This window comes from Anomaloglossus baeobatrachus, chromosome 1 (assembly GCF_048569485.1).
Source record: "Anomaloglossus baeobatrachus isolate aAnoBae1 chromosome 1, aAnoBae1.hap1, whole genome shotgun sequence".
Classification (NCBI taxonomy): Eukaryota; Metazoa; Chordata; class Amphibia; order Anura; family Aromobatidae; genus Anomaloglossus; species Anomaloglossus baeobatrachus.
Genome location: NC_134353.1, coordinates 118149948 through 118175856, shown reverse-complemented (window position 1 = coordinate 118175856; position 25909 = coordinate 118149948). Strand labels below are relative to the sequence as shown.

Here is a 25909-nt window from a genome sequence, read left to right as displayed (position 1 = left end):
GGATCTGAGAAAAATCAGATCTTGACCGCATGGCTGTGAGTTAAGTTATTTAGAGGGCAAATGAAATCATCAAATTGACACTGTTATATAAGCTGTACACTGACTGCTTTACATTGTATCAGTGTCATATCTTCACTGTTGTCCCACGTCTCTTGTCCCATGAGACAGTGATGGACATTTCAAAGCTTTATAAAAACCCAGCCTCCTCTAACCTTGTGCCAAAACAGCAGCCATGGGTTCTTCTAAGCGGCTGCCTAGCACTCTGAAAATGAAAATAATTAAAGCCCACAAAGCAGGAGAAGGCTATAAGAAGATAGCAACGCGGTTTCAAGTTGTCCTTTCCTCAGCTTGAAATCTAATTAAGAAATGGCAGTTACCAGGAACAGTGGAGGTCAAGATAAGGTTTGGATAACCAAGCAAAATTTCTGTGAGAGCTGCTTGTAGGATTACTAGAAAGGCAAATCAGAACCTCCGCTTGACTGCAAAAGACCTTCAGGAAGATTTAGAAGACTCTGGAGTTGTGGCACATTGTTCTACTGTTCAGAATTTCCTGCACAAATATGGTCTTCATGGAAGAGTCATCAGGAGAAAAAACCTCCCCTGTGTCCTCACTATAAAAATGAATCTCAAAAGTATTCAAAAGAACATTTAAACAAGCCTGATACAGTTTATAAACAAGTCCTGTGGACCGATGAGGTTAAAATAGAACATTTTGGTCACAATGATCAAAGGTAAGTGTGAAGGAAAAAGGGCACAGAATTTCAGGAAAATATCTAGTCAGTCAATCACTAAGCATGGGGGTGGATCAATTCTACTTTGAGGTTAAGTTCCAGCCAATGGCACGGGGAAAATTTCACTCACGGGTAGAGAGAAGAATGGATTCAATGAAATATAAACTGTAAAAAAGCTGAAGTTGAAAGGAGGAGAAAAGAGGAAGGCTTCTACAAATGGATAATGATTAGAGATGAGCGAAGCCATGGAAGTTTGGTTTGGCGAGTTGAGCCGGACTTTAAATAAAAATTCAATTTCGGACACAGACTTGGACCTGAACCTCAATGGAAGTCATTGACTGGGCAGTTTGTGTCTTCACCTACATGCAGCCAGCCATAAACAGAACACTTCTGAAGGCGGGTTTTTCCATTTCTTTATTTTTCTTGTTTTTGTTTGGTGCACATTACATCTGATCACGCTGCTGTTACCTCCAGTGCGAGCCGATCAAACACTGCAAGTGGCTCGCACTGGGCTGAGCACAGTGATGCTTTCGCGAGTGGTTTGCATACATAAAGTACACAAACTCCAAACCAAAGCTCTGTTTTTTGTTTTTTTTTGTAAAGTCTGTGTTTGGTACAAAAACAGAACCTCGAGTTCACTCATCTCTAATAATGATCCTAAATATACGTCAAAATCTAAAATAGACGCCCTCAAAAGGCGCAACCTGAAGGATTCACAATGGCCTTAACAATCTCCTGATCTTCATATCATTGAAAATCTGTGGCTAGACCTCAAAAGAGCAGTGCATGCAAGACGAGCCAGGAATCTCACAAAACTGGAAGACGTCTCCAAGGAAGAATGGATGAAAATCCCTCATACAAGAATTGAAAGTCTCTTGGCTGCTACAAAAAGCGTTTATAAGCTGTGATACTTTCCAAAGTGCTACTAGGTACTAACCATGCAGGGTGCCCACTTTGCATAAGTCCATTTGTGTGCTAACATACTAATGAATGTGCAGCATCAGAGGATGATCTCACTCACCTCTCCGTTGCCATCATCACCCGACGCTGGATTTCGGCTCAGTGCGCATGACCACGGACTTTGGGTCATGCGCACTACTTCAGTTTGAAGCCAGGACGCGAACACCCGGCTTTATAGTGGCGTGACCCAAACTCCGGGGTCATGCGCACTGAGCCGAAATCCAGCGTCGGGCGGCGATGGCAGCGGAGAGGGGAGTGAGATCATCCTCTGACGCTGCGTATTCATTAGCATGATTGCACAACCACAGGGGCGTACTAACATGGTAATGAGGCCGACAAGAAAGGGAAGCAACGCCCAGGGGACTAGTCCACGCGCTCATTAGCATACGATAAAAGATCTTTGGAAATACTTTGTCTAAAGATCTCTATCTATGCTACCAGATACATGGACAGTTAGGCAGGGATTAGTTATATGCACCCAGGACTGCTTGTGGTTCTGGGTGCAAATTGGACCTGACCGGTTCTCTTTAACTGGTCACATAACAGTCATTTTGACCAGGGGTGCCCAAACCTTTACATGCCACTGTATGTACATTACATGTATATGTAAATTTTATGTATGTGTTAATCAGTTAAAAAAAAATGTGTTACTTCTGCTAAATGTACACTTTTAATCAAAATTATTGTCTAAAATAAGTAGAAATATGCAATCCTAATCTGCCCATGCTGCATGCAATGTACTAAGCAGAGGTTAGAGCGCGGGCGGCACAGAGCGCGGGCGGCACAGAGCGCGCGGGCGGCAGACACCAAACATGATCCAGAATCATCTGACCAGCACTAATCCTATTACAATCACATGGAGTACAGCAGCCGAGCAATGAACAGTAGCTAAATTACATCCTTTACCAATGAGCAACTTATTGAGATCCATGCTGTCTCCAATTAGGAGTTCAGGGTCTACAGAGACAAGTAATAATGGTACATGTTTTGCTAATATTTCATGTTGGCTCATCCTCATTTCTCCCACCATTTACAAGGACGTTGTACATCCAAGACCGTCCAACGATACAGAACATCTAACAACACTGAGATGCTAATTATGCCAGACCAAAGCCCCCATAGACTGAATAAAGACAGCTGAACCCCTATAACAGGGAACTGTGATGACAGTGCAAGGCGGCCCCAACAGATGAGGTCAGGGGTGAGACGGGTCGGGCAATTTGATCGTTTTGTAACACAGATCAGTCAGCTCACTGATTCTGCTGGATCAAAGAATGTTTTCATGATATGACAGCGAGCGCAGATCTTGAAAGTGATTAGATAGAAAAGTATAAAAGATAGAACATGGCGTAATATTACTGTACAATGATATACGAGCCGTGCGCGTTATACAAGCTCTTTCCATATAATGCATTCGGCTGCAGCACAGGTTGTGGGGCTGAAGATCGCTGTATCCGGCTCTTACATTGCAACACTAAGGCCGGCGTCACGCGGGACGATAAATCGTGCGATCGCACCCGCCCCCGTCATTTGTGCGTCACGGCAATTAGTTGCCCCTGGCGCACAAAGTCGTTAACCCCCGTCACACGCACTTACCTGCCAGACGACGTCGCTGTGGGCGGCGAACATCCTCCTCCTGAAGGGGGAGGGACGTTCGGCGTCACAGCAACGTCACACAGCGGCCGGCCAATAGAAGCGGAGGGGCGGAGACGAGTGGACGTAACATCCCGCCCACCTCCTTCCTTCCGCATTGCCGGCGGGATGCAGGTAAGCTGTGTTCATCGTTCCCGGGGTGTCACACGGAGCGATGTGTGCTGCCTCGGGAACGACGAACAACCGGCGCACAGAAGGAGGAACGACTTTATGAAAATGAACGACGTGTCAACGAGCAACGATAAGGTGAGTATTTTTGCTCGTTCACAGTCGTTCGGAGGTGTCACACGGTACGATATATCTGACGATGCCGGATGTGCGTCACTAACGACGTGACCCCGACGACATATCGTACCGTGTGACGCCGGCATAAGACCTGCATGGTACCTCGACTACACACGCTGCAAAAAGTAAGAAAAAGGGGGATATTTTCTGCTAGCAATAACTCATGGGCCTGTGATGTAGCAACACAGTGATCTTTTGCCACGTGAGCTGTGTTGTAGCTAAAGTCGTAGAGTAGCCACAACCTTAAGCCTTGCTCCCGCTTGTGTTTAATACAGACAAGTGAAATCCAGTTTAAAAAAAAAAAAAAAGAAGAAGAATAGCACACGGACAGCAGGAACTTCTATACTCACCTGTCCTTGGCGCTGCTGCTGCTTCTAGGTCCACAGTGCAGTGAATATGCATGAGCATAATGAGCAGGCCTGGAAGCAAGGGACCGCAGCCCCGGACACCGCAGCACCGGACACCGGTGAGTATAGAAAATTATTTTATTTCAAAGACACGTGTTTTCTCCAGTGCGTGTAACACTGATGTTACATGGATTACATCACTGTGTGGTCAGTGTTACATTCGTGCTGCCGGAGATAAACGGACATGTCGCCACGTGGAGCACACGGACACACATATGCTCCACCCGCACACATGTCCGTGAGAAAACAGGAATGTGTGCTCAGACCCATTGATTTTAATGGGTCTGCGTATGTCCATGTCTCTGTATGAAAACAGATGTCACACGTACCGGAATCACTGACGTGTGAAGAAGGCCTAACATAGCACGGGAATAATATACAGAACACCAAATGGATTTCACTTGTCCAACTTTTCTGGATGAAACTCGGAGTGATTTGTTAGACACAAGTGTGAGCGAGGCTTCAGGACGATTTCAGTATAATGTTTTATTTTCCTAGAGGGTAATAGCACGACACCGGAGGTCCTCGCACTGCGGCCCATGAGCAGCTCATTGCTGGAGTACCCATTACATAAGAAAAGGTTATCCAAGGTGAACGATATATAAAACACACATCTCAAGACTTAACCACCCAAAAAGATACAACCCTGCACCCTTCCCCCCTGCCTATTATCCACATCTTTGAGACAATTGTGCGCATTCATTCAGCTAGCTGAGCAGATCCTCCGGTCAGTGCCTTATAGGTCAGTTCCTTATAATCCGACCTCGGATCTATTTTTGTTCCATTCTGGATTTCCTGGATTTCAAGACTGGATTAACTCCTTGATGACCGTGCACTGTGTTCTGTCTTCTGACATCACTGCTTCATAGCTCCTTTAATACGCAGGTGTAGATCAGCTGGATGGTGGGCAATAGTCAGAGCGGGCCACAGAGGGGATCGAGCAGGTCTGTCCACTTCTATTTTGGAGACTAAGGCCATGTGCCCACGGGACGCTCGTACCTGCGGATATATTTGCAGGTACATCCGCATGTTTCCCACAGCTGCCCACCGGCAGCCGCAGCTATTTTTAGCTGCGAGTTTCCAGCGGAATAGCTGCGGGAAACATGCGGAGATTCACGCGATTTACCTGCGGACTTCTCGGCCTCTATCTCCATAGCGGAGGGCCAGGATCTCCGCAAGTAAATACGCATGAATAATTGACATGCAGTTAGGTGCGGCTGAGGGATCTGCGCAGGAGATTCCGCAGCGTGGACACAGACACTCCCCATGTAACATGGGGAGTGCCTGTACATGCTAGAAACCTGCGGATTTATCTGGAAAATCCAGAAAAATCCGCAGGTTTTCCGCGGCAAACTCCGCAGCAAAAAGCTCCCGTGGGCACATGGCCTAAGAACCACGTTCAGAATAAAGACCATGGCAATGTTATTATTCATGGACGCAGCAATGACGTGGTCCCTGGATGCCCATGGTAGGACAGAGTTGCCATACCTTGACAGCCCCAGATTATCTCTGCCCATCACTAACATCAACATTTGAGGAGGGTCTTTGGAGATATATTAAAAAAAAAAAACACAAAATAAAAGAATAACTGTGTTTTACAACATAAAAAGTAAAAAACACATGTAAGATCAAAAAATAAAGCAACGTAATTCTGGGACTACAAATCAGAAGAGATGTCGCTGATAGCAGAGATATGAGCTGGTCAGACGGCTCCCGTCCAGCAGCCATGGACTAATGACACAGCCGCAGGACAAGGGTCCTACAAATTGAATTGCTCATCAATATCAGATTGGAGGGAGTCCAACACGGAACCTCCACAATCACCTGTTATCGGCCACACGGAAATCCCATATATACGCAATGTTTAGAGCTGGACCAGCACAGAGCCATACACTAGTGGCCATGCCGCGTACTGCAGCTCAGCACCTACTGAGGTCAATGGAAGCTGCGTTTCAGTAACAGTATGGCCATTACACTGTACCGAGCTGTGCTGCTCCAACTCCATACATTGGGCTTCATACATCGAGACCAGCATTGCTCACGCCGGTCTTCTTGAGATGTGCTGGAGTCAAACACTTCTGATTCATGAAAAGGCGCATGCCCCCTTGTAAATTACGAGCACCAGATAAGTGGGGTGCCCCTCTGTGCACCTCACCACCAGTCCTACTGCACTTCCTGCTGAAGTAATATTTATGGCAAATCAAACGCCACTGCTGACCCGCCAGCCCCCGGGGAAGGGCACCGCACGATGACCCGCCAGCCCCCGGGGAAGGGCACCGCACGATGACCCGCCAGCCCCCGGGGAAGGGCACCGCACGATGACCCGCCAGCCCCTGGGGAAGGGCACCGCACGATGACCCGCCAGCCCCTTAGGCACAATATAAGTCACCATCAACAAGACAGGTGTCAAAGCTGGGACCGCATCTATCAGATGTTGGTGGCGGACCACTAAGTATAACGGATGGGAATCAACCTTTAACCAGTAAATGTTTTATACTATGTGTCACTATCTGGAGCGCCCATACCCCGCTTTACTAGGGGCTGCACAGTGGGGCGCGATATCTGGAGGGGGCAGCACTGTTCATGTAGACCAAACAGAGGGAAGGGAAGAGAGGAATCCGATCCTTGTAACACCTGCACCAGAAGATCCGCATGGAGCCGCCCAGGTCCAGGCTTCAAGCAAAGGAACACAGATCAATAAAAGTGTCCGGTGATAACTTCTCCTTAAGTCACAACTTCATTTTATTGAAAAATCTTAAAAGCCAAAACTTCCATACAGACAATGTAATCTGCTGTGCAGTAGTCCACGCGTTTCAGGAGAGGGCCACAGAGAGAGGGCCACAGTCAGGACTCTTCCCAAACGCGTGGGTTGCAGCACAGCAGATTACATAGTCTGTATGGGAATTTTAGCTTTTGCTGTTGTGACTTCTGGAGAAGTTGTCACCGGACACATTGCTCTGCGCTGGGGATGGGGCAGCACATACAAAGAATGGTGTCAGTGCAGGTGTATGGGGCCACAGCTAGTGCACACACCCGGCTGCAGCCATCTCTGCCCTCCTCACATACTCACCATGACAGGCCCGGCCACAGCTCGGCGGTACCGAATGAACACGGAGGTAGAGGCTGCAGAGTGAGGACCAGCCCCGGCTCCGGGCAGACGCCCCCGCCATAGTGCAGTCCTTTCCGGCAGCAGACACGGCTCATCCAGCTGACTGTGTACCTGTTACTGAGCCGTCACTAGAGCACGGCGGAGAGGTCAGGGTGTTTGTCTATGCTTTCATAGCCATTTTGTTGTAGAACACACTGTTACTCGCTGTACAAATAAGCTACAAGAAAATGGAGGAGAGGAAGGACTGCTGGGAAGAAATTGTGCGGCTCATACCAGTGTGCATGGGTTTGTGTACATGTGACACAGAAATAGAGCGACACTGCGAACTGGCGCCATCTTGCGGTGATACTCAGCGCTGCAGCTATTTTACTACAGCGCAGCTTTATTTATATCAGCTCGAACAACACAGCGCTCAGAGCCGTGCACGTGGTGTCACTGGGGAAAATACGGTCTCATTCAGACTGGATCAAGTGTCAGTGATTTTCTCATATGCAAAAAAAATAAAACCTTGTAAAATTGCTACCTAAAACAGACTAATCAGACCTTAGAATATGGCCAGTATCAGCACTGACCTCAGGACAGAGAGGTCTCTGTATGTGCCACCACCGTGTCAGCAGTCAGGCTGCTCGGATCCGGATCCACGGTGGCTCGAGGGATGTCCGGCCCGGGGGTCATGCGGCCACTCAAATGAAGGGGGGATTTACAGGGGATTGTGTTAGAGTTTGTAACGCCACCCGTGGTAATGTGGAGTACCACCGCTGCAATTGGGAGTACCCAGGGTTTATGGAATGGGGCAGCCAGGTGTTAGAACCCTCCATGGGTAGGGGAAATGCCCCGGGACACAGTGATGGTGTTCGGTGAGTGCCGTGGGGAGTGAAGTGGTCACTTGCATACTCACACAGTCCATTAAGCTGACACCAACAACTGGATAAACCAAAGTTCTGGACACCGCTGCCATGGTGAAGGGAGCTAGTTCGGGTCCCGTCCCCAATGGTGCTGCCTGGTGATCCGTGACTTGCCTCCTGGCACTAAGTTTACTTCTCTGTTGCTCCTGGTAGTATGGAACTTGCCGGGTCCCACTCCCACTATGGCTAAGTGTGGGAGCGTGAGAGGGTTCACGCTTGGGATTTTCTGGACCGTTTTAGTGGAAAGTCCTATCCCCCTCATTGCGCTAGTACCCCGATTTTGGAGCGGGTGGAGAGCGGATCTTGAAGGCTCCATTCTCATCGAGTAAATTGTCAGGTTGCCTGAAGCTACTCCCTGACCTAGGGTCCATGTACCCCGTCGTGCCCCAGTCCCAGCCCGGTGATGGTGCACGGCCGCCGGCTGTCCTCCTCGACAGTTCCCTGCCCCTTGCCATGATCCCCTGCAACCGGGGTTCCAGCTCCCAAGCCCAGACCACCATCTGCCACCTAGATAGCTTCCTAGGAGCCCTGCTCCTGACCTCCTCTCTCACTTCCAACACACAACTGTCTACTCCTGACACTCCTGACCTCCCCTAACCAACACTCCAAGTGGGCGACCCTATTCCACTCAGGCCGTCCACTGGTGTGCTTGGTGGGTGTGGTGCAGAGTGTACCTAGGATTTAAGTAGCTGATGTAGGCAACACCATGTAGTTAGGGACCCATAACTAAGGAGGAGGTGGATATTGCACTGGAGGGCAGATTGCGCAATACTCTGTGATGACCTGATAGTCCAGGGGCGTCACATGTACAGTGTCCATTTTAGGACACTTACCGGAAGGTAACTGGATACATAGTCACAGTAAACAATGTTTGTGTTTACCTTCACTTTCACCCCTATAATACTTCACTTTCTACTGCCCACTCTAATCCCTAAACCCAGTAATGAACTATTAATTTCTCCCACCATCCTCCCCACCCATCTCACCTTCCCCTCAGATATTTTCCTCCACATTACACCCAGTGTCTCCAGACACACACGGCCACCTCATGGCCTCTCCTGGTCTCACCTACTAACACTCTCACTGCTTCTCCTCACTGCTGGGGATATCTCTCCTAATCCTGGTCCTCCTCACGACATCCCTATTGTCACTTCAAACCCTCATCCGCAACCTATCACAAATTTCCGCAACCTCTCTAACCTTATACCCATCCACCCAGCCCCCGCTCCCCCAGTCCCACTAACAGGAGCTCTATGGAACGCTCGCTCTGTCTGTAATAAACTTTCGTACATTCATGATCTTTTCATCACTAATAAACTCTCCTTCCTCGGCATCACAGAAACCTGACTCACCCCCTCTGACACAGCCTCTCCTGCTGCACTTTCTTATGGCGGTCTCCAACTCTCTCACACCCCCCGCCCCAGCAACAAGCATGGTGGAGGAGTTGGTTTGCTCCTGTCCGACCAATGCTCCTTTACACCAATTCCACTACCACCCTCTGTTACTCTTCCCTCTTTTGAGGTGCACTCCGTACGTATCTACGGCCCCTCCAACCTTCAACTGTCTGTCCTTTACCGCCCTCCAGGGCCAGCCACTGCCTTTTTTGATAATTTCACCACCTGGCTACTACACTTCCTTTCCACCGACATCCCCACCATCATCATGGGTGATTCAATATCCCCATTGACACTTCCCACTCATCTGTCTCCAAACTTCTAACACTCGCTTCCTCCTTCGGCCTCACCCAATGGTCTTCTGCAGCTACTCACAAAGATGGCCACACGCTGGACCTCATCTTCACTCGCCTCTGTTCCCTAACCTCTCTAACTCACCTCTCCCCCTGTCTGACCACAACCTACTCACATTCTCTTCCCTCTCTTCTCCAAGTACGCAACCCCCCCTCCACAAACTTTCACACCCTCGCAGAAATATAAAACACCTTGATTTACATGCACTTTCTCAGTCCCTTCTCCCTCTCACAGAGATTGCATTACACGATGCAGATGCTGCTGCAACTTTATACAACACTACAATCTCTGCAGCTCTCGAATCAGCTGCCCCCCTCACACACACCAAAACCCGCACAATCAACAGGCAACCCTGGCACACGAGGCAGACTAAAGAACTGAGACGGGCTTCCAGAATTGCTAAGTGCAGATGGAAGAAGTCTCATTCCACTGAGCACTTCATTGCATATAAAGAGTCCCTCACCACTTTCAAGTCCACACTCACTGCTGCAAAACAAACCTACTTCTCATCCCTCATATCCTCTCTCTCTCTCACAACCCTAAACAGCTATTCAACACTTTCAATTCTCTCCTCCGTCCCCCAGCACCACCTCCCTCTCCTCTCATCTCAGCTGAAGACTTTGCCTCTTTCTTCAAGCAGAAGATTGACAACATCAGAGCAAGCTTCGGCCCACAATCACCACGACCCCTCATCATAGCTACTCAGCCCTCTTCCTCCAAATTCAGCTTCTCCACCATGAGACAAAACAATCTTTCCACTCTACTCTCAAGATCACATCTAACCACCTGTGCACTGGACCTTCTCCCATCGCAACTCATCCCCAACATCACCGCAGTCCTCATCCCAACCCTAACCCATCTCTTCAACCTATCACTAACAAGTGGTGTATTCCCCTCATGCTTTAAACATACCTCCATTACACCCATCCTCAAAAAGCCCTACCTTGACCCATCCTCTGTGTCAAACTATCGCCCCATATCCCTTCTTCCCTATGCCTCAAAACTACTGGTACAGCATGTCCATCTTGAACTGTCCTCATACCTCTCCTCCTGCTCTCTCTTTGACCAGCTACAATCTGGCTTCCGACCGCATCGCTCTACTGAAACTGCCCTAACCAAAGTCACCAATGATCTACTAACCGCCAAAGCCAAGCAACCTACTCTCTCCTCCTCGTCCTGCACCTGTCCTCTGCCTTCGACACAGTAGACCATTCCCTCCTACTACAGATTCTCTCATCTTTGGGCATCACAGACTTGGCCCTATCTTGGATCTCCTCATACCTAACCGACCGAACTTTCAGAGTCTCCCATTCTCACACCACTTCCTCATCTCGCCCCCTATCTGTCGGTGTTCCCTAAGGCTCAGTTCTTGGACCCCTGCTGTTCTCCATCTACACTTTCGGCCTGGGACAGCTCATAGCGCCCCACGGCTTTCAGTATCATCTCTATGCCGATGACACACAGATCTACCTCTCTTGACCTGACATTACCTCTCTACTAACCAAAATTCCACAATGTCTGTCTGCTATTTCATCCTTCTTCTCTGCGCGATTCCTAAAACTTAACATGGACAAAACAGAATTCATTGTCTTTCCTCCTCACTCATCTCCTACAACAAGCCTTTCCATCAAACTTGATGGTTGTTCACTCTCCCCAGTCTCACAAGCTCATTGCCTTGGAGTGACCCTCGACTCTGCTCTATCCTTCATGCCACACATCCGAGCCCTGTTCACCTCATGCAGACTACAACTCAAAAATATCTCCCGGATCCGTGCTTTCCTTAACCAAGAATCAGCAAAAACATTAGTGCATGCCCTCATCATCTCCCACCTCAACTACTGCAACCTCCTGCTCTTTGGCCTCCCTTCCAACACTCTTGCAACCCTCCAATCTATCCTAAACTCTGCGGCCCGCTTAATCCACCTCTCCCCTCACTATTCCCCAGCCTCGCCACTCTGCCAATCCATTCACTGGCTTCCCATCACCCAACGACTCCAGTGCAAAACATTAACCATGACATACAAAGCCATCCACAACCTGTCTCCTCCCTATATCTGTGACCTAGTCTCCTGGTACCTACCTGCACGCAACTTCAGATCCTCACAAGATCTCCTTCTCTACTCCTCTCTTATCTCCTCTTCCCACAATCGCGTACAAGCTTTCTCCCGTGCCTCCCCCATACTCTGGAACGCTCTACCTCAGCATATCAGACTCTCCCCTACCGTGGAAAGCTTCAAGAGGAACCTCAAGACCCACCTCTTCCAACAAGCCTACAACCTACAATAGCCCTCAGTCCAGTACACCACTGCGCAACCAGCTCTGTGCTCAACTATTGTACCATCACCCATTCCCTGTAGACTGTGAGCCCTCGCGGCTAGGGTCCTCTCTCCTCCTGTACCAGTCTGTTTTGTACTGTTAATGATTGTTGTATGTATACCCTCTTTCACTTGTAAAGCGTCATGGAATAAATGGCGCTATAATAATAAATAATAATAATATATCAGTGTCAAACATCAGAAATACTCTGCTTGATCACTGACACCTGATCACTGACAACTTATCACTGACAATTGATCACTGACAACTGATCACTGACACCTGATCACTGACACCTGATCACTGGCAACTTATCACTGACACCTAATGACTAATAAATATATATTCAGCTATCTCAGTCAGGCAGGGTCAAAGTATCATACACCATTCCTAAATATATCAGTCATTTGACATTTCAGGTCCAATAGTCACAGATGATCATGTTAGGTCACACAGGAGAGACATAAATTTACATTTATTATGTTTCTGCATATCTATTTTGAATTGGTGTATCTTTTGACAAATGTTAATACTTTATATTGAAAGATTCTCTTCTGGATTTGTCAGTCTCCTCTGCTGTGCCACTTTTTGTGATGTAGTTTTCTTTTACACTTTTTTCACTACTTTCTTATCTTGCTGTACTTTTGAATTAATTTATTAATAAACTATATTTTTATGGTATATTTATCTTTTGGCTATTTTTTGTATAGGCTGTTATTGTATGTTTAATGGCTGTTTCCATATACACATGTGTAATTGTTGGTACCCCTCGTTTAATGACAGAAAAACCACAATGGTCACAGAAATAACTTGAATCTGACAAAAGTAATAATAAATTAAAAAATCTATGAAAATGAACAAATGAAAGTCAGACATTGCTTTTTAACCATGCTTCCACAGAATTTTTAAAAAAATAAGACTCATGAAACAGGCCTGGACAGAAATGATGGTACCCCTGAATATAATGTGACAAAAAGGATATGTTAAATCAATTTGTGTCCACTAATTACTATCACAGGTGTCTACAATCTTGTAATCAGTCAGTGGACCTGTATATAGCGCTATAGATACTCATTGTGCTGTTTGGTGACATGGTGTGTACCACACTCAACATGGATCAGAGGAAGTGAAGGAAAGAGTTGTCTCAGGAGATTAGAAAGACAATTAGATACAAGCACGTTAAAGGTAAAGGTTATAAGACCATCTCCAAACATCTTGATGTTCCTGTGACTACAGTTGCACCTATTATTCAGAAATTTAAAATCCATGGGACTGTAGCCAACCTCCCTGGACGTGGCCGCAGGTGTAAAATTGCTGACAAATCAAAGAGATGGATAATACGAATGGTAACAAAAGAGCCCAGAAAAACTTCTAAAGAGACTTAGGCTACATTCACACGACTGTCCCGTTTTTGCAGTCCACAAAAAAAGGTCCTGTTTTTTCACGGATGCATCCGTGTGTCATCCGTGTGCCTTCCGTTTTTTGTGGACCACAAAATACAGAAGCATCTAGATGGATAGATATAGATAGAGGGGATAGATAGATGGATAAATAGATACAGTCATATGAAAAAGTTTGGGCACCCCTATTAATGTTAACCTTTTTTCTTTATAACAATTTGGGTTTTTGCAACAGCTATTTCAGTTTCATATATCTAATAACTGATGGACTGAGTAATATTTCTGGATTGAAATGAGGTTTATTCTACTAACTGAAAATGTGCAATCCGCATTTAAACAAAATTTGACCGGTGCAATAGTATGGGCACCCTTATCAATTTCTTGATTTGAACACTCCTAACTACTTTTTACTGACTTACTAAAGCACTAAATTGGTTTTGTAACCTCATTGAGCTTTGAACTTCATAGGCAGGTGTATCCAATCATGAGAAAAGGTATTTAAGGTGGCCACTTGCAAGTTGTTCTCCTATTTGAATCTCCTATGAAGAGTGGCATCATGGGCTCCTCAAAACAACTCTCAAATGATCTGAAAACAAAGATTATTCAACATAGTTGTTCAGGGGAAGGATACAAAAAGTTGTCTCAGAGATTTAAACTGTCAGTTTCCACTGTGAGGAACATAGTAAGGAAATGGAAGAACACAGGATCAGTTCTAGTTAAGCCCAGAAGTGGTAGGCCAAGAAAAATATCAGAAAGGCAGAGAAGAAGAATGGTGAGAACAGTCAAGGACAATCCACAGACCATCTCCAAAGACCTGCAGCATCATCTTGCTGCAGATGGTGTCAATGTGCATCGGTCAACAATACAGCGCACGTTGCACATGGAGAAGCTGTATGGGAGAGTGATGCGAAAGAAGCCATTTCTGCAAGCACGGCACAAACAGAGTCTCCTGAGGTATGCAAAAGCACATTTGGACAAGCCAGTTATATTTTGGAAGAAGGTCCTGTGGACTGATGAAACAAAGATTGAGTTGTTTGGTCATACAAAAAGGCGTTATGCATGGAGTAAAAAAAAAAATGACATTCCAAGAAAAGCACTTGCTACCCACAGTAAAATTTGGTGGCGGTTCCATCATGCTTTCGGGCTGTGTGGCCAATGCCGGCACTGGGAATCTTGTTAAAGTTGAGGGTTGCATGGATTCAACTCAGTATCAGCAGATTCTTGACAATAATGTGCAAGAATCAGTGACGAAGTTGAAGTTACGCAGGGGATGGATATTTCAGCAAGACAATGATCCAAAACACAGCTCCAAATCTACTCAGGCATTCATGCAGAGGAACAATTACAATGTTCTGGAATGGCCATCCCAGTCCCCAGACCTGAATATCATTGAAAATCTGTGGGATGATTTGAAGCGTGCTGTCCATGCTCGTCGACCATCAAACTTAACTGAACTGGAATTGTTTTGTAAACAGGAATGGTCAAATATACCTTCATCCAGGATCCAGGAACTCATTAAAAGCTACAGGAAGCGACTAGAGGCTGTTATTTTTGCAAAAGGAGGATCTACAAAATAATAATGTCACTATTATGTTGAGGTGCCCATACTTTTGCACCGGTCAAATTTTGTTTAAATGCGGATTGCACATTTTCTGTTAGTACAATAAACCTCATTTCAATCCAGAAATATTACTCAGTCCATCAGTGATTAGATATATGAAACTGAAATAGCTGTTGCAAAAACCCAAATTGTTATAAAGAAAAAAGGTTAACATTAATAGGGGTGCCCAAACTTTTTCATATGACTGTAGATAGATAGATGGATAGGGAGACAGACAGATAGAGGCTTAAATAGATACAATACTTTGATCTACCTTGCTCAGGGCAGATCAAAGTGCACCTGCGCAGGACCTCAATACCGGCTAGTGTGGATGACGTAGGATGCGTCATGCACCCAGGCCTCAGAAGAAGGAGGACAAAGATGGCCGAAAGAGGAGGCGCTGGACCCGAAGAACGTAGACACCCATCCGACCAGTCTGCACCACACCAACCCTCAGGTGAGTATTATAAAGTGATTTTTATGTTTTACACAGCGACCTGGGCTCTTATGTACAGTATTCTGGAATGCTGTATATAAGAACCCATTGGCAGTGGCCGCAGGTTATAGTCGCCAAATCTGGTGACAGATTCCCTTTAAACACATTCACAAAGTGCAATGCTACGTGTAAACATGGCGTAACAATCCAAGCAAAGTGGATGTGAACTCATGAAAGCTCCTGCCCACTTTGCATATAAAGATGCTGTTGTACTGTGCATTTTTGCTGCTTCTTTTCTCTAGCCGCTATAAACTAGCACATAGGGTCCTTGTGCTATCTGTACATGGACAATAAAGGGTCTAAAAATATATTCTTCTGAATTTATCCTAAAGCCTCATTCAGACGTCTGTTATTCACATACAAGTTATAGCCGTAATTTTTATAATTAAAGGGAACCTGTCACCTGAAATTTCGCTATTAAACTAAAAGAATCCCCTTCTGCAGCTCCTGGGCTGCATTCTAGAAAGGTTCATCTTCCTTTCAGACCTAAATAAACACTTTATAAAATCTTACCTTTTGGTATGCTAATGAGGTTTTCTGGCCACGAGGGTGATCGTATTGCGCAGGCGCGAGATATTATCACCAGCATCATTCAAGTACCGCCCATTATCTCGCGCCTGCGCAATACGATCACCGGCGCTCGCAATTTGAACTGTGCTCAGTCCCGCGATAGTGCCACTGGGCATGCCCCATTAACCCCTTCACGACCTATTTCATACTGGTAGTGTGCTGTCATCTTTTAACACTGCAGTGAGTAGGAGAAGATTTGTGATATATTTTTTTACTACAAATTACTGATGAAAATCTGATCCTAAGCAGTGATTGGTGATTTTCTTTACATTTTTTTTAAATGGACATCTGAATAAAGCTATATTATTCTGATTTGTAAAATGAACTAGATTAGTGCTGCAATTTTTTTTCCTTGCAGACTATTGGTCCGTTTGTAAAATCGGCCATGTGCGCTGGTACACTAGCTATAAACGAACTGTGTACTCTCAGACCCATTATGTGCTCATGTGAATAAGCCCCAATTGATCTGTTTGTGCCACAAAGTGCACACTATCCCTTTTTTTAGCAGGAGTGCCAGTGCACATGGTCAGTTTTGTGCATGGAAAAAAATTGAAGCATCCGGTATTCTGGTCTGTTTTAAAGTCCAGAATGTAATTCATGCAATGTAAGGGCAGCTATATGGAGCAAGTTACGTTCCCAATTTGCGGAAGCGACTAGCATATTTTTCAATAACGCCATCTTAACCTGTCCACTAGTCAGACAACCCCTTCTGCATCCCTATGTTTACCCACAATAAAATAACAACACGTATAATCACTTCCAGTGCCGACACCACTACAGCAATGCCAGCACTGCCTCTTCCAGGGATCCCTGTGGTAAGTTAGCGTCGGCTTCATTATCCTCTGCTATTGACGTAATCAGACATCCAGAGGAAGTTAGAGTTGTGGCTGCTCTCACTTCCTCCAGATTAATGATGGGCAGACTCGCAGATAACTGGGACCAGTGGGTCCCTGTTATCTTGTTTCTAAAATCCCATTTCGGAACAGATGCCAGTCCCCATATTAGTATATAAGTCTATGGGGACCAGAATCCAGCGATTAAAAATGGTGGTAGAAGGGATAGGGGGATAGGAGCAGGAGCGCAATACTTACCAAGGCCAAATTGCGGCTGTACTCTGCTTCCAGGCCCCTCATTCACTTCCGGGGCTGCGTATTAGCCTTCATTGCATGTGCACTTTTTTCCCCTTCCACCAGTGTCTGTGATTGGTTGCAGTCAGAAGCCTGAGGGTGGCTTTACACGCTATGATTTCGCTACAGCGATCTCATTGGGGTCACGGATTTTGTGACGCACATCCGGCCGCTGTAGCGATCTCGTTGTGTGTGACTCCTAGGAGCGATTTTGGATCGTTGCAAAAACGTCCAAAATCGCTCCTCATTGACATGGGGTCCACTCCCAATTATCGCTGCTGTCGCTTGGGCGAAGTTGATCCTCGTCCCTGCGGCAGCACACATCGCCACGTGTGACGCCGCAGGAACGAGGAACCTTTCCTTACCTGCCACACGCCAGCAATGAGGAAGGAAGAAGGTGGGCGGGATGTTCGTCCCGCTCATCTCCGCCCCTCCACTTTGATTGGGCGGCCGCTTTGTGACATCACTGTGACGCTGAGCGAACCGCCCCCTTAGAAAGGAGGCGGTTCGCCGGTCACAGCGACGTCGCCGAGCAGGTAAGTACGTGTGATGCTGCCGTAGCGATAATGTTCGCAGCTATCTTCACATATCGGCATAACGATAGGGGCGGGTGCTATCACGCTCGCCATCGCTAGCATCAGCTAGCGATGTCGCAGTGTGTAAAGCCCGCTTGAGTGACATCGTATCTGACACTTCCAATTTTGCCAGGAGGTGTAGATGGATGCATGAATATGGTGTAAAAATGTCATCACCAAATTTGCATTTCTTTGCCCAAAAATGAAAAAAAAAACACAACCTTTTTTTTCTGCCAGGAGGTGCAAATTTGGTGCTCAAAATCTGGTGCAGACATTTCAGCACCAAATGTGAACCTCCTGGCAGAAAACTGCACCGAAATGGCATCAAAACTTTTTTTTTGCATTTCTGGGCCAAGAAATGGAGATTTAGTGATGAAATATTTACACCATATTCAAGCCCCCAATCTACACCACCTTGCAAAAAATGCATCAATACCGCATGTGATAGTGATGCATTTTTTTACCAGGAGCTGTAGATTGGGTGCAGGAATATGGCGTAAAAATTTCAGCACCAAATCTATATCTCTTGGCAAAAAAAACCACGGTTTTCTGCCAGGAGATGCCGGTCACTGACGTTACTGAGGTCACCTGAGGTCAAGTTACCTGTGGTAACAGGTCGAGGACCGTGGGAACCTCCAGCTGTGACCGCAAATCGAGTGACGTCACCGCTGATTGTGCAGCTCAGTCACTGCCTGAAGTTGCAGCACACTGTCATGTTCTATGATCGTTCTCTGTGACTTCAGATATACAGTTGTCGCGGGCGGAGGAGGGGACGCCGCGGTCTCCCACTGCTCGGGTCCGGCTGCCGCGGCTGCTGCGGCATGCCGCTGCTCGGTGGCTCGAGCGATGGGCCGGATCCCGGGGACTCGAGCGGCGCTCCTCGCCCGTGAGTGAAAAGGGGAATTGGTGTTTTGGGATAGTTTAATGTCCGTGACGCCACCCACGGTTGTGGTGATTTGTTAACACCACCGCTGCTCTGTATGGGGAGCCCGGGAGTGATGGTATGGAGCAGCCAGTTGTTGATGTGCCCTCCGTGGGTAGGGGTTGTGGTGCTCCCGGGGCCCAGTGATGGGATTGGGATGGTGGACAGGCGGGTCTGGGGCCTGTGGAGGTGCAGGGGCGCAGGGACAGCGCTGTGCCGCACGGCACGGAGGTACTCACTCAGCCAGTAAACACGACACAGTTCTCGGTAAACAAACGGCTGGTTGGACGGGTCCCTCGGACGGTTCACGGTGCTGATGTTCCCTGCAGTTAGCGGTGACGGTCTCTTCCCTGCACCTATGTAAAGTCCTTTTGGTAGCGATGGGTTCCCACCGGTTACCCACTCCTCGGCTTCAAGCTGGGCCGAAGGAGCTCTATTCTTGCCCGCAGGCGCTGGCCCTGGGAAACTGGTGCCCTGGCGGTGGCGGTGTCTCCCCTTCACGGTCGGGCTGTTGCCTTCAATCGGGACTTGGTTGTTAGGAGACAGACGTCCCCTTCACTGATGGATTTGGCAAATTATGGCGACTCCTAGCCTTGCCGGGATCCGAAAGGCCCCTGCCCTGGTGCTGACTGTTCTTCGTATACTGCTCCGGTACCGCCGGGTCACCACCCGTCCGCGGTCCTTCCAGCAACCTCCGAGCAGTCCCCCTGCAGACTATCACCGCCGTCTGCTGACCTTGCTGTCACTGTCCGGGGCACACACCCGGACCAACTTCAGGCTTTACAAACTGTTTCTTTTCACTTTACTTCAGCTTCTCTCCTAAGCTCCTCTACCACTTCCTTCTACTTTCACTTCCCTCACTCAACTCTGTTCTTCTTCCTGTCCAAACTCTATCTGCCTGGTTCCTCCCGCCTCCAGGGCTGTGAACTCCTCGGTGGGCGGAGTCAACCGCCTGGCCCACCCCCTGGTGTGGACATCAGCCCCTGGAGGAAGGCAACAAGGATTTTGGGTTAGCTTGATGTACCTGCAGGGAATGTGGGGTGCGTGTGGTGTTGTGACCTGTGACCCCTGGCTTGCCCAGGGCGTCACATTCCCCCTTAGCAAAACGCAGACCGTCCTCGGGCTGCCCGTCCAACACCGGTTTTATTTTCCTTTTTGTTTTCTGTGAAAATAGAAAAACGGTAACATATTTACAATTTATGGCATCATCCCACATCGGGAGGTTCAGTTCTTTAACGTTGCAAACGGTAACATTAAACGGTTGCGGCTGCCGCTCTCTCCCACCCAAGTAACCTGGCCCTGATGCTGCCCCTAAAACCCAGGCAGCACCCCTTGACCCCAGTCCAGCACAAGTTACCCGAGCGGGATCTGTCCTTCCCCTCCAGAGGGTAGCCACCGGTCCCTGTGGTGGCTGGGCCCCAGCCTGCTCCACTGCGGGCCCTCCCTCCAACCTGCCTCTCCGGAGGCGGTTACGGTAGCTGCACAACATATTTTATATTTACAAGCCACTTAACGTTTGTGGTTGCCCTGCAAGTTCACGGGCTTGTCCATGAGCAGTTCCTCATGCAAACACTTTTCAAGCGGTCCCCACGAGGACAACGGTGCCGGCAATGGCCGGTTTCCAAATCACATGTGAATCAGGTGAACTTCGGTAATCAATTTCTCATTTTTCAAACTTTTAAACAAACACACTGGTGGTCCCAACGGGGACAACTGCAGCGGGCCTCCGCTGACCTTGAGGCGGCTACCACCGCAGGGGGTCGGCCCACTCAGGGACCGAACGGTACATGGGGTTCTCCTTCCATCGGCAATTCAACCCCGAACCACTGACAGCCGTTAGGAGCGGCGGCGGAATCAACATACTTGGGACCTTTTCCTCCATCAGCGGCATTCTCTCCGGACCCCCGGCTGCGGCGCTGCTGTCCGTCTCCCACTCAATCAGGGCCGGTTCTGGGGTTTGGGTGGACTGGTCGCGACACGGCACGGCCGCAGCGGCCCCTTGCTCACGGGCCCCCACTACGGCAACCATCCTGCGCATCTCTGCCTTCCAGTCCATCAACTGCTGCAAGCTCTGCGCCCTCACCTTCAAGCAGAACCGATGTTGTGACAGAAATTACCTACTTATTAAAAACTTTCTTTATTTATATGCATTAAAAAACAAAACCAAATGTGGACTAAAAATTCCTAAGGTAGCATAGAAGATACCATGAGCCCAATTTGAAAATACTGAGGCCCTTAAGTGACAAAACAGATACCTCGTCAGATTAGGAGGCAAAAAGAAGGGGGGGGGGGAGAAGTTCCCTTTCCTCTCACCCTAATTCAATATATCACTGCCTGTCAATGGAGTACATCCTAATGTAAACGATGCCCCCATTCCTCGGCGGCTCTCCCTTATCTGACCCTCAAGGAAACTAGAGTATGATCTCCAGCACTTCAAAGAAGGTTAAAAATATTTATTGAGGTTCTATTAAAAAAGATCCATCGATCATGAAAACAGTGAGGGGGGACACATTAAGAGAAATCCAACATGTTTCAGCTAGTAGAGCCTTATTCAAGGATTGCAACTACATGTCTAATGTGCACACAGATATACTGAAAAGTCTCACTTGGAATGGAAAGGAACCTGGAAACAATTTCCAGTAATTGCTAGTAGAAAAGTCTCTATAGCAGGCACCTGAAAAAATGCATGTATGAAACACCCAAGTAAAGTGAACAGGTGCATATAGGTGCGTGCACAGATAGACAAGAAAAAGGATATACATAAGATAAAAAATACCAAAACTTAGTACAGATAAAAACGAAACATATATATAATACAATACAAAAAATAACATTCAGTTATATTGCAAAATGAGATCCTGCCGAACATTAAGACCTAGGGGTTGGCGTGTAGCTAGTTTAAAAATCCAGTAAGATTCACGATTTAGTATAGTTCTATGATAATCTCCACCTCTGGCTGATTTGAAAACTCTTTCAATACATTGAAATTTAAAGGCAGAAATATCACCCCTGTGTACATTAATGAAATGTCTTGATACTGCTGATACATTAACAGCTTGCAGATTACAGGCATCAGATAAATGCCTTCTGATGCGCTGTTTTAGTGGACAAATAGTACAACCTACATATTGAATGTTACATTGTATACATTGTATCAGGTAAATGACTCCTGCAGTGTTACAATTAATGTAACTTTTCATAGAAAAATTCTCTTGTGTTACACAGGAATGAAATGTTTTGGATTTGGTCACATATTTACAAGAGAGACATATACTGTGTCCACAATTAAAAAAAACTATACAATTGAGCCATGTAGGTCTTTTGGGAGAAATTTCATTTACCATGCTTGGTGCTAGTAAATTGGATAGTGTAACTGCCTTTTTGGCCACACATTTAATTGTATGAGTTTGTAAAATTTGATTCAGTTTATTGTCTTGCTGTAATAAAGGTGTGTATTTATTAATAATACCGGTTATGAATTTGTATTGTGGAGAATATGCAGTGGAGAAAACAATATTATGTGTAGTAGATGTATACTTGGATTTATCCAGTAAAAGAGTTGGTCTATCTATTTTGTCAGTTATTGCTATAGCCCTGTTCAGACTCCACTCAGGATATTTTCTTTTTCGGAGTCTATTTTTGATGTTATATGTCTCTTTAATGAAATGTGTTGCATCAGAGCAGTTTCGTTTTGCCCTTATTATCTCTCCTACTGGAATATTTCTTACTACATGGGGAGGATGACAAGATGTAGCCTCTAAAATTGAATTAGCATCAGTATTTTTTCTATATGTTGTTACCTCTATTTTCCCTTTATTGGCTGTAAAATTAATATCCAAAAAATTAATGTGGGTATTATGACTAGTGTATGTAAACTGTAGATTGGATACATTATTATTTAGATGATTAACAAATGCTTCTGCTTCTAGGACAGTGCCTTTCCAAATAAAGATACAGTCATCAATATAACGCCCAAAAAAAATTATTTTATCTTGAAAAATGTTCTGAGGATGAAAAATAAAATTCTCTTCAAATACTGCAACCACAATGTTAGCTAGGGAGGGCGAAAATTTACCTCCCATACTGACTCCTTTTCTCTGTAGGTAAAATGAATTATTGAAGCAAAAATAGTTGTGTGTTAGCAAGTAGTGTACGGAAGAAATCAAAAAATTGCATAACTCCGAAGAATATGTACTGTACCTGTGTAAAAAATATTTTAGGGATTCCAAAGCAACATGATGCGGTATGGAGGGATACAGGCTAATAATATCGCAGGTAAGCCAACTGTAGTCATTTTCCCATTTGATCTCTGTGATGTCTTTAATCAGAGCTTTGGAATCTCTAATATAGCCAGGAATTTGTTTAACAAGTGGTTGCAGTAAATGATCCACCCAGGCTCCTAAACGTTCATGTAAAGAGCCCATACCTGATATAATCGGTCGAAATGGGGGAGGAAAAATACATTTGTGGATTTTGGGCATAGCATGGTAAATTGGGATGGTCGGTGTTTCCACTAGTAAATAATCAAAAATCTTTTTACTGAAAAAACCTGCTGTTAGCCCCTCTTGTAAATGTTCAAACAGTTTTTTCTTATAGAATGGCGTGGGATCTCCTTTAAGCAATAAGTAAGTATCCTGATCTTGTAGGATTTTAAGATTCTCCCTGAAATATAAACCTGAATCCAAAACAACCACTCCCCCACCCTTATCAGCCTGTCTGATAATCAGATCTTTATTGTCCTGTAGACATTTTAATGCTGCTTTTTCATCTTTATTTAGATTATTTTTATAGGGAGGACAATTTCTATCTAACTGCATAAGATCATTTTCTATTTTGTCCTGAAAAATGTCCAGGACTGAGGGTCTTGATTGTAGAGGGTAAAAATATGCATTTTTAGTATTGAAATTATCCATGGAAAGTGGTTCTGTATTATCGGATTCTGCTGCTAATTGTCTGAGTTGCTACAATATTATTTAATTCATGAAAAGTAGGAATTTTATTAGTGGGTGTACATATGGGAGCAGTAATATCTTGGTCCATATTTTCAGAGTCTATATAATGACACTTCAATGTCAAATTCCTAGCAAGTTTGTTCACATCTAATAGTGTATTGAAGACATTAAATTTTTTGGTGGGACAATATCCAAGACCCTTGGATAAAACATTGGTTTGTGTCTCTGTAAGGATTTTTCCAGATAGGTTCCATACTGGGCAATCTAATAATAGTTCCTCTTCTGTCGCGGGGGATTTCTTCTTGTGCCTGTGTTTCCTCCCCGCCCGCCTCGTGCGTTTTTTGAAAAAAAATTTTTTTGCTGAGAAATCACATTGTGTGAACTGCCATTGGTATCTTCATTGGATCCATCCGTTGAAGCACCCAGACTGAAAGTAGATGTGTTGGCTGTTTGCTCAGAATCTGAGTCAAAAAAACTTACTCTGGAACTTCGTCTCTCATTATTTCTCAAAATAGAATTCCTAGAGCTGGATCTATGCCAGTCATAGACTTTATTATTTTGAAAATCATGGAGATCTCTGCTGAATTTGGATTTTTTTCTTTCAGCTATCTTGTTCTCCAAAGTGTCCAAATTTTTATTCATTTTGTCCAAAAAAACTTTATATTGATTTGCATTTTTAAAATGTTCTAAGTCCTTTTCAGTTTTTTCAATATTTTCTTTAACTTTATTTAATTCACTTTGTTCATGCTCTATAATTAGTTCAATAAGTTGCACTGAACAGGCAGATAGAATAGAGTTCCACTTATTGAGGAAAGTGTCTGGATACTCAGAAAAAGTGGGTCTTTTATTCATTCTTAATCCTCTTGGAATGAGGCTTTTGTCCTTATAACTTATTAAAGATGTGGAATCCCACCAAAGCTTCATTTCTTTCGTTTTCAATTTCTCTAAGTTCATAAGAAGATTGTTCATATCCATATTGTCACCCTCCATCACTGTATCATTATTAGTAGTTATATTAAAAATCTGATCAAATTTATTTTTCCTTAAACTCCACCGATCCATAGTAAATAATTCTTGGTGTGAACTAAGTAGCTGTACACACTTGTGGAATGGGAGCACGAATAAAGCCAAAATACAATGACAGAAAATAGAAAAAGTAGTTCAGCTCACCCTTCCTAAAGTCCAGGTCAGGATCGGTGTTGGTGCACGGAGCTGCCCTGGCCTCAGGCAGAACACAGACAAGGAAACTAGAGTATGATCTCCAGCACTTCAAAGAAGGTTAAAAATATTTATTGAGGTTCTATTAAAAAAGATCCATCGATCATGAAAAGAGAATCTGACCCTCACTCTTTACGTGTTGGGTCACTAGGGTCTCACGTGAAAAATATTTACCACTTAGGGCTCATAGACAATATATAAACACTACCACTTATAAATTCAGTGCACTGAAAAGATCCTAACCTAGATAGCAGACACTTATATAGAAACATTAACCATATCTCATAGATAGGGGACTGTATACAATGATAAATGTCCCTAAAATGCTTACCCCTACCTGGCAATGGAGTACACCCTCAATTACTTGGTGCCCCCATTCCTCGGCGGCTCTCCCTTGTACACCCTCAACTTCCTCTCAATTTATTGGGGTTGGTGTTTAAAGATATGGAACGAATAATTCCAGGTTACTTCTCTGCTATTCTAGGAAGTGCTCTGCAGCTATATTATGTCAAAAATCATGTCAACAGAATTTTCACCCAACCTAGATAACAGATACTCCAATAGTGACATTAGACCATATCTCGTATAATACAGGGGGTTGTTATAATAAATGTCCCTTATCAGCTTTCCTCTACCTAGCAATGGAGTACACCCTCAGTTTTTTGGTGCCCCCATTCCTCGGCGGCACTCCCTTCTATACCCTAAACTCCCTCTCAATTTATTTGGGATTAGGGTTTCAAGATATGGAGTAATTAGTTCCAAGTCACTTATCTGTCATTCTAGGAAGTGCCCTGGAAACATATCATTTTCATGTCAGCAAATATTCCTATCTCATCTCGACGCGTTTCTCTCCGCCCTGATTGTGGATGGAGTTCATCAGGAGATTTTTGTCAAACAGCACAATGGCTTCCTATAAGAAAGTATGTTAAAGTCAA

General features: G+C 45.5%; 1 protein-coding gene across 2 annotated transcripts in view; it reads right to left on the bottom strand.

The window, feature by feature from the left end:
- SLC30A9 (solute carrier family 30 member 9) overlaps positions 1-7246 on the bottom strand; it is a 178955-nt gene extending 171709 nt beyond the window's left edge. For both annotated transcript variants that reach the window (XM_075347000.1, XM_075347001.1), the window contains exon 1: positions 7107-7246. In XM_075347000.1, coding sequence (XP_075203115.1) covers positions 7107-7206 — 100 coding nt within the window. In that variant the 5' untranslated portion in view covers positions 7207-7246. The remainder of the gene's footprint in view (positions 1-7106) is intronic.
- Positions 7247-25909: the final 18663 nt, after the last annotated feature.